A 14,398-nucleotide genomic window follows, 5' to 3' on the forward strand; every position below is an offset into this window, starting at 1 on the left:
ACAGCAAATGAATGTTTATCTGTGAATAAATGTCCACTGCCTGGAATTGAAAAAAATGCTGTGGCTAAAACTTTTATTGCAAAATATATGTTTGTTAATATAAGTGTTATTACAACATATTAGTGCATTTTAAATTATTTTCTGTTGCTTACTATTTTGTTGTTTTCCATATTTTAATATTTTCATTTTTCTTCCTAGGGCTGAGTAAAACATTAACATAATTTGAAAACTTCAGAATTCGAGGCTTTCACATTTTATATTGAATTTTGTGAAATTTGTCCAAGTTTGGAAAATACGTACCAAATGTTGTAGACTGTTTTTTAATGAAAAAACAACTGTTCTATGAAGTTTGAATTTTCAGAAAGGAACATTTTTGTATGACGTATATTAGAAATGTTGCATGTTTTAATATACATATTGCTATTTTGCAAAACTTTGGCAATAAGAAGCATTTTGAAGCTTCCATCTTGGCTACATTCAAATTTTATGGCATTTGACAAAGCATGTTAAAAAGTAATTTTTACAACTGCATTGCAAAGCCTGCCAAATATGAATGAGGATTAGAAATAAGGTCGTACAAGTGTATGACTTCGTTTTATGCTAAGTTAAAACTGATACTAACATTCTATGCTTTATTTTGTAATGGCTTTTGCTTCAAACAGTATTTATAAGCTGGGTTGGAACTGTTGTTTTTAACTGATCTGTTGGAGATAGCCTTTTTAAGCATCTTTAATATTCCATAGTTTTAATGCTCTCTTCTTGAAAAATTAGGACATGCAGAGACCCTGTATTAAAAATTACATATTTTTATATCTATATGTTTTGTACTAAAGAGTTTGTTTATTGTTGTGATGCTTCTTTTTTGAGGAGTGGTATAATTCTTGGCTTATAATTGATCAGTTTCTTGTTGCCAAGTTTTGAGACTTTCTAGAACAGTGGTGATTTACTATGAGTATTATTTTTATATAGAAAGATATTAAACTGTTTGACGTGATTAAGGATGTGATTAGAAAATCAATTCTAATTGTGTTGAAAACTGTAAGAAAGCTGCCCCATCGCTTTTAGTAATGGCTCTTTTGATGGTTATTGACTACCTATATGCTAGTGATTCATTGCAGCGCAAAATAAAATGGGGTTCCTTAAATCATTATCTGATCATGCCCTGTGATGATAAAACCTGGGATTAAAACTATACCATTAATTGAATTTAAACTGTTGATAAAATATTAAAGTGAGAGAAATTGAGTATAACAAGAAAGTTTGCAACATTTTGAACTTTCAAATGGCATGAGTACTTTTGAGTTAAGACGGGTAGAACCCAACCAGAATATAAAAAAGTTCACCCATTGTCAGTAAGACCAGAGCCTTGTTTTGTATAAAGAATTAAATCCTGTGTATGTGTGTACGGATTTATTAACTGCATAAAATAGAAGTTGTGTTCAAGGCTCAGTGAATTGCAGCTGTTCTAAACTGCAAAACTCTTACAATAGCAATCCTGATGGTCTTAATTATAGTGATGCTAGTGAACATTGCTGCAATTGAAAAAGTTCCTAATTAACGTGGGATCTTATTTCAAGGCAGCATTGAAAGAATTGAAGATCTTCATGGAAAATAAATGTGCTGAAAATTTACGTTTTAATGGCATTACACTTTCTGACAAAAACTTGTCAATTTTGGGTTTTTTCCCAATAGAATTTTTTGAACTCATATCCAAAGCTCAAAGTAACAGAGCAGATGACCAGCGTGGACTGCTAAGGAAAGAAGACCTTATTCTTCCTGACTTCCTTCGTTTACCGCCCTCTGGACCAGAACCATCTTCATCTACTTCTGCAGGCCCTAAAGGCTTCAACAAGCAAGTTTCAAAAAATGATGGCAAGGATGGATGTACGTCCCCAAGTGGAAAACAGGAGTCCATACAAAACTTTAATGAAAATTTGGTGAAGAAAGTGGGTTACTCAGAAAGTAAACATAAATCTGCTTTGACAGCACTCCACAGTCAGAAGACTTTCAGTGTTCCTTTTAATACTGCATTGTCTCCAATTCCGCATGCACAGGACAACAATGCAACAATATGGAAAAGGCAGTCAAGAGAGTTACAAGCTGAAGGCATACAGATGGTAGACGACGAGAATGTGGGAGACTTGACTCTTGTGGCTGAAGGAGATATTAGTAGCCCTAACAGCACTTTGCTGCCGCCGCCGCCGCCAACACCACCATCAGACATCAGTAAACTCACAGAAGCCAACTATCCACCCCCAACTCCTTTTGCAGGTAATCAGGAAAAATCTGGATATCAAAGATCCAATTCAGGTATTTCTAGATTTTAATAGTCTTTCCTTTTATGTAAAACTACTTTTCCTTGACACTGTTAATCAGTGTTTGGCACCCATTAAAACAAGAAAGAAAATTCGCTCTGCACCTTAATTTTTTTACCAAAAAAAGAAATAAAATATTTTCATTGCCTTAGTCTGTGCTAACTGTAATAATTCTGGTTGCCTTTAGCAATGTACTTTTGTTTGGATTTGGCATGTGGCCAGAAATGGACACATGCAGACAAACCTTTAAAATACATCCATGTGCTGTAATTATCTCATTCTTTACCCTACAAAGTAGGGTACAAAACAGGGTATCAGCATTTTGAGCTCCATAGCACTGTTGCGTTCCAGATTTTCTGATCCATTTGTCATAATGAGATATGCGATTAGGGTTTGGAAGTTTTAAGTGCTTTAGCAGGAACCCTAATTATGTATTGAAAATTGCAGTACCATTTAGGTTTAAAATTTGAAATGGATAGACCTTAATTTAAAAAGTATTTCTCTAATAAATTAGATATTTGTGATTAAAACATGTTACAGTGTTTTTTTAACCCATACTTTGCTACACAGAGAAATAGATTGCATCTCCCAGAGTATTCACATGTGAAATAGCTCTTTCTATTAGATAATTTTAAAGAAAATATGTAATCTTTTTTTAGGCTGTAAGTTTCTTGGTCTAGCAATATCACAGAGCAATATTAGCCCAAGGCTGAAGTATGGAATTTCTTTATAAACACGGACTCTAATAATAATTGCTATTACCAGAAACAAGAGTTTGAAGACAATGGGTGTTGCAACATTGACATTTTACAGTCATTGTACTGTACATTTTAATGTAAAATATAAGAAGAGGTATCTATGTGCTACATTTATTTTTGATGTTTCACAAACATATGGTGCCATAATTTGTATGATCACATTTCTTTGTGATGTGGGAATATACATTTTAATTATTTATCTTTTTACACAGAGTATTTGATACTGTTCTTTATCTGTATGGTTGATGATTTGTAAATACTTCTTTGGTTGTTGGATGCTTATAAATGGCAATGCAAGTTATTTCATCCTCTTGGTATTTTAAAAACAAATTCCTTTATTCGTAGTATTTGAGAAATGTTCTATAAGCGCTACCACTTAATTTCTGAAACTGAGTATTGAACAGACTTGTAACCAGTGCCTACGAATAACACAACCACAAAATGTACTTCAGATGTGTTGATGTGTATATGCATAGATTTGTGTTGGTGTCTTTCTGATATGACAAGTGTACAACATGGGTATCAATTTGCATATTTTTCAGTAAGAACTGTTAAAAAAAACCATTTGCACTTAAAAAAACTTCATGAATTTACAGTATTTTAATGCATGCCATACATTTCTGTGTAACCACTGAACTGTAGCTTTCCCTTTTCCCACTTTCTACTTTTTACTTTGTAGAAATCTTTGTGTAGTTTTCATGTGTATTTTGTATCTTTGTTCTCTCAGGAGTAATAAATTCTAGACCTAGTTACGCAAACTGGTTTTAAGCTTTGATTTTCTTCATTATTTAAAAACAGTTCTTTCAGTCCTGGACTAAGAATTCTGATTGAAATTTTCTTCTGATAACAAACAGATTAATAGATACGAACTTGGAATTGTCTTGAGACAAAGGTGACAAACTTATTTGTTAATAATTAGATATCAAAGGGCAGATGCTGTCTTGAGATGCTGATGGGTCACATGTGAAATCCATAGCATTGACATGTGTACCAGAAGGCAGATAAGACCGGAGATTTCTTTTAAATTGGTCATAACGGGAACTCCTGAAAGGAGAGTCTCTTCTGTCTTTGGGTTGTTGGGCTAAACTTTATATTCATTACTTTCCTTCTTGTTTTAATCTAAAGACATTCTTCCCTGGTCTTGAAGAAATGAGCTGGCGATCTCAGTTCATTTGATGTGGAGTAACCAATATAACAAGCTCTTTATTTGGTAGTTTTGGGTAGGAAATTAAGGGTTGGATGGGTGTTGGAGACTGCGCTATGCTTTTCATTCTTAAAGATGGGTCCTACATAACAGTACGCTGTAGCCTAATTGAAAAAAAACAAAAACAAACTGCAGAGAGGCTTGTCGTGCTGTTACCTAGGTCTCATTGTATTCTGGGGGCTGAAAATGTAGTTTTTCCAAAAGTCACTGTGTTCCCATGTAGTCAGGAGCCTCCATGAAAGACAATGAGGCAGTTCAAAGTCCTGTAGCAGTTCGCCTTTTAAAATTATTCAGACTTTTCCACAAGAAATAATTAAGATCCTACAAAGTGGATTTTTTTTTTACAGACTTCCATTTTCATGTATTTCAACTGGTCTGTTGTACTTTCAGTGGTGATTATGTTTTATTTTTCTGCCATAATCACCTTTGAGACACCTTTAAGTAATCAAAATAGTTTTGCAAAACTGAAATTCTTTGTTTCTGTTAGAATTTGGTTTGTCACAAAGCTAGTTTGTTGATTTTGGGGGTTTTTTTTCTAGGAATAACAAAAATCTAAAAGAAAGATGTAAAACACCTTTTTTGCTACAACCTTATTGCATACACTAACTCTATTCTATGCATTTCTCACAGTACACTACTGTTTTATGGGAACTGTATTCTACAAAAGAACGGTGATTTTATGGAAAAAGTGTGGGCTTGAAACACAGCGTTTCTATTTTCATGATTTCATGGAGTTTGCATGGAAAGGCTATTCAGTGATGTGCAGTAATTATGATGAAGACTTCTGGAAAATATATCCAGTCAAGAATCGATATTTCAAAGGACTAATTATGGTTGCTTTTTTAAGTGCTTTAATGGTTCTCCATTCATAATCCCCTATCAATGGAAAATGTATTTCTGATTGGTTTATTGAATTAAAATGTTGGGATAAAAGGAAAAATGGTGACTGCATAATTTAAAGATCTAGAATCTTGGTTTCATAAAGGCAAATGACATGTATGCTTACACTGTGCCTTGGGCTTTTATACATTGGGTTTATGTATGTTGGGAAAAGGGCTGGACAGGGGAGAAGTAGTCACTCGTGTTCTACAGGGGGCAGTTTGCTAATGGCAGCTGGTGTAACAAAGCCAGGCCAATATCCATCCCTGTCACGGGTAACTTTTTTTAATCTGAAGGTCTAGAAAGCAAATATGAATAGTGATAAGCAGCAAAATGAGGTCTGCATCGCTCGGAGCTTTTGAGAACAATTTTTCAAGCACTGATCTTAGCTTTCTTAAGTGAAATGTGTGTATGCTGTAGTAATATTCAGCTATGAAGTAAATATCAAATGGGTTTGCCACACAGGAATCATTACTGATTCTAGCTGCGTTACTCATGAAGAGAAAGTGTCTTTATTTTTGAATTAAGTCTGCTAATTCTGGCAAATTTCCCACTTTAAAAATCGTGTGGTTCCGGAATCTGAAGTCTAATTCTGAAATGTGCTTCTTGTCTCTACCTATAATGGTGGTGGTACCCATCTGTGGAAGAAATACCTTAATTACTGTGTGGTGTAGTTGTCTGGAAGTGATGCATTAATTTTTGCGAGTGTTAAAGTACTGATTTAATCTCTTTGGGGTTGTTTTTTGGGTTTCTTTTCTCTTTTGGTTTGGTTCGGGTTTTATTGTATGGTATTGTCTTGGTACTTTGAATGTTGTCCATTTTTTCCCCAGGGGCTTAGACATGTTGATTACCCAAGTGAGAAACAGATGCCATGGGGAGAGGCAGTCTTTCAAACCTTTAGTCCCCTCAAGAGCTGTAACTATGAAGCTGGAGACGTTGCACTAGATCATTTATTCAGTGATATTCCACTGGGGCCTGTGAGTTGTTCGCTGTGATTGCTGCTGCTGTTACAAAGTAGGTGGGGATTTAGTCTTGGCAGCAGTTGTGCTTCTTCAGGGAGTAGCATCTCATCCTCAGGGCAATTTGCAGCAATTGAGACTGGAGGTACACAGACTGGAGGCTTGATTCCAGCAAGTTGTTCTTCCTTCTGTTATTAAAAAAAATTCAATTTTAAAAATATTTCTTATCCTAAAAGCAAAAAAAAAAAAAAAAAAAATTACAATTACAGTCAATGGAATTATTGCCTACCAAGTGAGAAGGTATTTTTCCCAGTAGATGTATAGACTGGATCCAGCAATTCAGTCGAATAAAGAGTTTATTCAGAACTCCCTTTTAATAGGTGTACAGCGCAACTGGTTAACAGAGAGCGCCAGCTAGAGAAAATTAAAAGCATGGTGAACTCTCTGGAATTATACTTTGATAATATGACTATGGAAGATAAAGGGTGAATTTTGACTATGTAAAGTTGCTTAACTTTTTCTGAAGACACTGCTTTGTTTCTGAAACAGATGTGCAATCACATTCTCAAAATAAACTTGCTTCCTTTCTTATTGGAAAGAATTATTTCAGAAATTGGATAGTTGGTACCAGTGCCAGGATGGTTTTGCTTTGAAAGATAAATTGTGCAGAAATAAAATGCAGGGTGGATTCTCAGAGCCTGGCGTTGGCTATTGTTACCAAAGACAAAAAAAAGTTTCCCAATTGCTCTTTTTTATTATTCACAGAGAGGACGCAGTATGCTACAACCAAGGAATAGAGATCAGATAGTATCGGCAGGATTTCTGTGACTTTCACTTTTTGCTTTTTGGCTACTAAACTTTTCAGTTAAAAGGGTAATGAGTTCCAAGTACAATAAACTTTGTGATAGTTACAGAGTTCAGAAATGATAATGCATATATCTTCAAAAATAAAAAAACAACCCTTTTTTGGTAATAAAATCTATAATATTTTACGTAATTAATATTTTTACATAATCCCTTAATTCATGTGACACATTTTAGAGACAATCCAGTGGTGTTTCCTTTGTAAATGAAGATAACCCCATAAATGAAAACAAATAAAAATTTAGGGAAAGGAAGGGATTATGACTTAAAAGATGTAAAAGTAATGTAAATCATTAATTTTAACAAAGGTTGTTGTCCTGCAGTTAATTATGTCCTTACTGGCTCTCTGTGTAATTTTATAGAAGATAATTGGATTCTGGATCAATATAAAGAAGTACTCATGGGGATTCAGTAATACTAAGGCCAGAATCTGTTAATCCTCTTCTAATCAGAGCATGATTAAATGGGAGAATTACGTGTAGTACATGACTGAGATCAACAGTAAACAACTGAGAAGGAGAGTTATGGTGAGAGTAGACAACTGGGAAGCAAGGAAGGCCTTGAGGGATGGTTGAAATGTAAGCTTATTTCAGTCAAACAGCAAGATACGCATTTTAGAAAGAATTTCACATTTTATCACTGACTAGATAAAATGTTAGAAAAACTACAACTGCTTTTTGAACCAAACGTGCACAAGCTAAAACCAGATCTGCTCAAACGCATGACTTAGATTTGGATGATGAAATGAATTTAGTTGGATTATTAGTTGAAATATAACTGGTGGCCCTACTAAACCATGGTTTAGAATTTCTTAATAGCAGAATGATATAATGAATGGCAAATTGAGTTAAAACTGATTCAAGTAATTCAATCGACAATTTCCCAACATACTACTCTCCGCAAGAATTAAACCTGCTGTTACCGACTACTAACAGAAAAGCAAAATTAATGTTAGCAATAAATGCTGGAAGGTCAGACTGAGGGCTGAATACTGGTAGACTGTTGCAGATATGTTTTGTCATGGCTACTGCTTGAAAGTTTTAAAAAATGATTTCAGCTTTAGCAGTGGAGAAATAAAGTTTAAGCAAATTGGCTAGTGTTATGGAAGGCATGTATGTCAGTCTGGATCAAAATTCAGAAGTTTTCATTTTATTTGTTCCTGGACCGTTCCTGGCTTTAGAATGACGTTGTGTGCAGTTCCCTTCAGCAGCTGGGGTGGCCGTGTATGTAAGAAGTCACTGCCCTCAGCAAACCCAGTTTACAGTGCTTTTTTGATTATATATGCCACAGGTGAGCACTAGGAGTCATACCAGCTCCCTCTTCTATAGAATATTCAGAATTTGTCTTTCTGTGCTTTGTTCTGCTTGCGATTGCTTTTGAGATGAGTGCAGTGAAAAAGAATTTCTAGCCACCCTGTCTTTCTAAACTTAATACTGCAAATGTATTCCGGAAATTTCCAGGATGAAAGTAAATGCACTGGTAATGCAGAATATTGCTGCTTTGTAGAATAATCAGTTTCCTAGCTTGATGCCTTCATTGCTATTGAGTCAGATTTCAAGGCACGGAGCATATGCTGCAGTTGGTGTTTTGTCATGCAAGTGAAATGCATCATATAAAATCAAATTTCCTTTGAAAAGATTTGGCATAAACTGTAGGTAGGAATCTATTATTAAATCCTCTTTCTCCTCGGTGTTGTATCAGTTAAGAGATAAAACGAAGGCAACTGTTAAAGGAAATTTAACCTGCAGAATTTGAAATCTTCTATGTAAAGTATCCTTTTCCCTCCAGAAGCATAAATCACTTCAGGAAACTTAAAAAAAAAAAAAAAAAAAAAAAAAAAAAAAAAAAAAAAAAAAAAAAAAAGCTTACTAAGAGTAAGGCAGCCAGTGTGGAAGTAATTTATCCACAGCTTAAAAGAATCCACATCTGGGAAGGCTAAAATTTTGGAGTACCATTTCCCAACAATTTAGGACAGGAAGGGGGAAGTGTCTTTCCCAAAGGGAAACTGCTGGATTACATGTATCTTAAGGAAAATAATTACTTGTAGTGAAATTTTTCCAGGACATTGAGGTGAAGTGAAACCCACTGCAGAAGTGGCTATCACAAAGTCTCATGTAAAGTTTTTAAGTCTCATGTAAAAAAATTCTCTCTCAGGCAGCGTGTTACTACCTTAGGACAGGTTGTTTTACAGGATTAGAGATGAGAACAGTATTTGCCCAATCTCCCACATTACAGAACACACTGGAGTCTTATTAATTTAGAGACTGAAAATGCCAGATTACGTTTGGGGGTCATATATGCCAGTAAATAACCAATCCAGGACTGTTCCTGAAAACTTTGGTGGTTTCTTTTCACGAGAGCTGCGTTGAAGTATTATGAAATACTTCAAACAGAACCTTATCTGCTTGAAGTCAGCACAAAATCAAACCGGAGCTCATTCTCCCTGTGACGTTCGAAGCTGAATGCCTGGGATCGATGGTACAGAAGTCAGCAGAGTGTTCTTGTTATCTTTCAGTAGAACTGAGACCCATCTGAATAGTCAAATGGTCGTGACAAGAACAGCGGGATTTTAGCCAAGGCAGAATGCTAAGTGAAACGTTAAACCAGCAGGGAGAGGTTTCAGTCTATATGGATATGGTGTTGGGAAAATTGTGGAACAGATTTTAACATTGTCATATATGAAATCTATTAAGTATGGACTTTCAAATACAGAGCTCATCTTTTATAAAAAAAGATAATTATGGTGTGAATGGAACTATATTAAGTATTGATCACTTAAAACTGTAGGTGCTGAATTTCAGATTAGATCTAAATTATGCTTTAAGAAGTAAATAAAATTTGGCACATTGAAAATAAATGGGTCAAGTAATTATGGTATAGAAACAGTATCATTGCAAAATGTTACGGGTGGACCTTTAAATCCCAAGCATCTGCATTAGATGTATGGTTATTTGATCCTATCCATCTACATTTGACAGTTAATGTTGTTCCTGAAATTTCCAGGGGTTTTGTGACCTTGTCTTTGGAATTTGGCCCAATGTTCCCATGGTCCTAAACTATTTGGAAGACAATGTCTTCTCATATCTTGCTTAGATCTTAATGGGTGCTTGAGGAATATTTTATCCAGAAGAAGAAAAATCCTCTTTTTCTTCCTCTGTGAAGATGCTTTTCTGTAATCATACTGTCAAATTCAGAGAGCTTGAGAATACACAAAATGAAAATATCAGAAAAAGAGAAATATTGGTAAAGGGAGTCAGAAGATCAGCCAAAACAGTGCCTGATTGTCAGCTCCATGAAAAATGCAGGCTGGTGCACTTAGTCTTCTAAGCAGTCATTTAGCTGTGAGTCTGTAAAAAAGCAGATGTCCAGTTTAAAGCCAGAAGATGACATGCATCATCTCATCTTTAAACCAGCTGGAACATATTAATGGCATCAGATGCACAAGAAAATTCCCTTAGAGCCGCGTGGAATGCCTAGCAGGGGAGGTGAAGATTACCAATAGGCCTGATCGTGCTATTCCAGTCTGGAAATTAATCTGTGCAGCTACCGCTGTAAGCACTGGCTTCCTTTCCCTTCTGAAGTTAGGTGGGACATTTGACAGATTAGGTTTGGGAAGATGTAGTATCATTCCTGACATGCTTTATGCAAGGCGAAGTGATCCGCAGAGATAGCCATGGAGGTTTTCATCGCTTCAGCGCAAGAATATGTGAAGAGAAATGTTATCTGTGAGCTCTCTGCACCTTAGCTGGTACCCTGCATGGCTCGGGTATTTGTTACTCAGAAAGGGAATATGAGAAGGAGACCAGTGCAGAAGTGGTGTAGGTGTCATTTAAACCTCATTATAAAGTTCCAGTGAGTACGTGCAGATTTTGAAGTCTATTTTAAAACATGTGGAATGCGTTTATACTCAAGCTGGTTTTGGGAATCTCTCCTATTATTTGTGCGAAATAGCCTTGCTACATAAATGCTTTGTTTTTAAAAATGAGGGGGGAAAAAAAACCATATTAAGATATCTTTTCAGTGCAGTGCTACTCCTGAAATCATCATCTTGCTTTGGTGTAGATGAGCCAAGATCTTTTCTGCCCTGCCAGGAAAAGAGAAATCATCTTCACAGTATCATCCCTTAGTAATTCCATATTCTTTTGAACCAGTATTTTAGATAAGACCTTCTCTGTTACTGTCCTGCCTCTAGTAGTAGTAATTTGTTAGATGCTTCAGAGGGATTGCTTCTGAAAATAGAAGCATAATAGAAAAAAATGTCCATAATACAAATTTATTCCTCCTCAGATGGGCTTATGTCTTGTGAAGCCCAAAAGCTAACATTGACCTTATTTTTGCTTTGTTCCTATTACACAGCTTGCAAGCCCAGTTGCTTTGTGTAGTGACTCAGTAACACCATAATTCCAAAACTTAATGGCATTTCTTACATTTAGCTGTTGAAGGACTTAGCAACCAAATAAATCCAGCAATACTTACACCTTCCATAGTGTTCCTCAGTAGCTGTTGCCAGCTCTTTCATCTGTTGTATCCTGTTAGTGCAGGCTGCGTCTTTTAAACGTGGAAAGTGTTTGGGCACAGTTCAAGTCAGCAGAGCTACGAGACCTTACACCATGATCAAAGTTATTTCTTTACACTGCATCTAGTAGAAGGATGTATTCTCAATATTAGGACAACTGGATGACTCATGTTCTGTCAATGCAAACGACTTGTTGTAATTTGTCATTAGTATGATAATTAGTACGATATATTTAGAAATTAGTATCTCTTAAACCAGCTTGAAAGGAGAATCGGAGATCTTCCTCAAAGGGCATAGAATAATAGATTAAAGAGATCAAGAGTACAATTAAGTCAATTAATGTTAAAATAAACATTTTGGAGAAGAAGAATAGCATTTTACACCACAGCCATGCAAACAGCAGTTAAAATTAAGCCAATGTTCGGCTGCAGTAGGAAGATGTAAACATGAAGCATAATATAATCCCATTAAATGTTAGCTGTAATTTAGTAGGCTGGAGTCGTGCTGGGCTAGCAGGGCTGAGGAAGCTTTCTGCCCTTTCTCAGCTATTGCTCAGCTGATTTGTTTGGAGTTTGATCTAATTCCTCTGGATGTGGGAAAAAAAAAAGGCAAGTATTACTGATGTGGAATATCTGCATTATTAATGTGAGGCTGCACTGTAGCTAAAGCACTAAAATAACATTGCATTACTTAGAATTTAAAGCTTTCTATTTAATGAAAAGACGTTAACCCTTGAGAAGACCCTGGAGCAATTTGATGGAAACAGTATGAAATTGGGGGGTTTTTTGTCCTTTTGTTAGCGTTTGCCCCCTTTTCCATATCAAAAAGTTCCGGATTGCGATTATACGTTGATACTTAATTTTCTTGCACAGAACTGTACATACCACTTTGTGGAACAAACACAAATAAAAGGTTTCAAAGGCAGCTGTGGGATTTAACCACTAAGTCTCCTGGGATTGTGTGGCTAAATGTGCTCGTCAGGCACTTGTGTGTACAGTGGCAAAAAATTTAGAAATGTTTTAGGTAAGGCATGTTGGTTAAGACTGTTTCTTTCAAAAAGCCGGCTGGTATACATGGAAAAAAGGAAATAAATATGAAGTGGAAGCCTTTACTCAGGTCTGCCTTTGTACCTTTAAACATTGGGGTGGGGGGGGGGTGGGGGCTTGGGCAGCAGCACACCTCAGCTGCAGAAATCATGTTGGTAACTGGTGGTGCAAATCAGGACATCAGCCAATTCTTCATCCTTCCTTTCTTGTTGCTTGTTGAAAGGGGCAGACCAGCTTCATCTGCGTTTGCTGTAACAAGTGCCTAGCAGCTTGCCGTGTCACACCTAATGCAAAATGAGCTTTTTGGGGCCTGAATTTTAATCCAGGGTTAGCCTGGGATTGTAGTGACTTTGTATGAGCAGTGCTAGAGAACAGGCCTAGAACCTAACCGTTGTGATTTTAGAAGCGCTGTACCAGAAAGAAACTTTGAGGCTAAAAAAATCAGACATAACTCAGGTGTTTCTTGAATTTTTAAAGCCCTTCAGTGGATTCAGTTATTTCTTTTCTTCTTGTCCTGTAAACCGTGGGCTGTGATTGCTCATTGCAGTTCCGGACAGTGAACTGCAACTTCAAGTCATCCTTTCTTAGTTTGCTAGAGAATTAATCTCTAGTCAAGTGAAAATAATATCTCAGCAGGGATCTGGTATTGGAGGCTAGTTCAAGTCAAGGAGCATCTGTTCTGCCCCAGTGGAAGCTCCGTGTTACTCCTCCTTCACCTTCGAGTTGGCTGGTATGAGAGTTTTTGTTCTAGAGGTGTACAAATTCATACTAAGTAGTGATTTTTAATGCAGTCTTTCTAAAAATTCTAAAAAATGCTAAATTAATAACATTTTATATTTATCTTTGAGATCTACTGTGTAGTTGCCTCCTTGGTAGATTGATAAGTCTCCCTGATGGAGGCAGAGGAATATCCCAGCTGAGTATCTACGGTTAGGACCTCAGAGAAGGTTGCAATGTTGCAAACTGCTGAAGCCAGAAGATACGTAACTCTGCTTATGGTTTTTTTTGTTTTTAATTGTTCTGTTAGGTGCAAACCACAGAAAGAAAAGAGATTCACAAGGGACTTCAGGCAACTCTTGTGAGCAGAGCTCTCACAAAATGAAGACCAGCAGAAGCTTTAATCTTCCTGGTGTGAGAGAGAACCCTGGAACGGAGCTCCCTGTGAACAGGATAATCGACGTGGATGGAGTCAAACTGGAAGACACAGGCACACGCTCCTGTGATGATTCTGAAGGGAACCTCAGCTTTGAAGGTTACATCTCTGAACTGAGATCTTGCCAAGGGAGGATGAGAACTGGGGTTTATGGGACATCAGACCTTCCATTTCTGATTACTGTCAAGAGTGAGAAGAATAAGGGCACTGAGAATCAGTATAAAGCTACTTTTGTTTAAATCTCTGTTTGTAATTAAGAGTTCTGGTATTTTTGCTTGGCATCAGCAGCAATGGAGATATGCCTTAGAGACATGTTTCTGCAAGTTATAAGTTGTTTTCAGTACTCAGTTGCCTTCAACGAGCCTGCCAGACTGTCTTTTCTGATATGAGTTAGAACTTGTAGAATGAAAAAAAATAAATAGAAATTCAATGGAAGTATCGAGCTATTTGGTTTTGTTCTCTTACCATTTCTGTATCATTTTCCCTGGGATGATTCCATTGCACAGTGCAATTAAAATTATTATTTCCACCCCTACCTTTCTTGTCTTTATTGAAGACAAATTCACTTTAAATACCCTATCCAAACTTTTTATTTCAGATAATTTCACTTGAATCTTATAATGTTTCTTCCTGGTCTGCAGGATTCCTTCAGTGCTGGTAGACTTTTGAAGTGGAAGTAGAATCAGTTACTGGTGTAAAAAGAT

At 36.3% G+C, this 14,398-nt stretch overlaps 1 protein-coding gene across 5 annotated transcripts in view; it reads left to right on the forward strand.

Annotated features, from left to right (window-relative positions):
* The window catches only part of RGS12 (regulator of G protein signaling 12), an 87,451-nt gene extending 73,332 nt beyond the window's left edge, over positions 1–14,119 (forward strand). For 2 of the 5 annotated variants that reach the window (XM_055714459.1, XM_055714483.1), the window contains 2 exons: positions 1,693–2,310; positions 13,569–14,119. In XM_055714459.1, coding sequence (XP_055570434.1) covers positions 1,693–2,310; positions 13,569–13,933 — 983 coding nt within the window. In that variant the 3' untranslated portion in view covers positions 13,934–14,119. Of the gene's footprint in view, positions 1–198; positions 3,832–13,568 lie in introns of those variants that run through there. The other 3 variants (XM_055714463.1, XM_055714475.1, XM_055714468.1) reach the window with 3 other exon arrangements.
* Positions 14,120–14,398: the final 279 nt, after the last annotated feature.

The sequence above is a fragment of the Falco cherrug genome, chromosome 1, assembly GCF_023634085.1.
Source record: "Falco cherrug isolate bFalChe1 chromosome 1, bFalChe1.pri, whole genome shotgun sequence".
NCBI lineage: Eukaryota > Metazoa > Chordata > Aves > Falconiformes > Falconidae > Falco > Falco cherrug.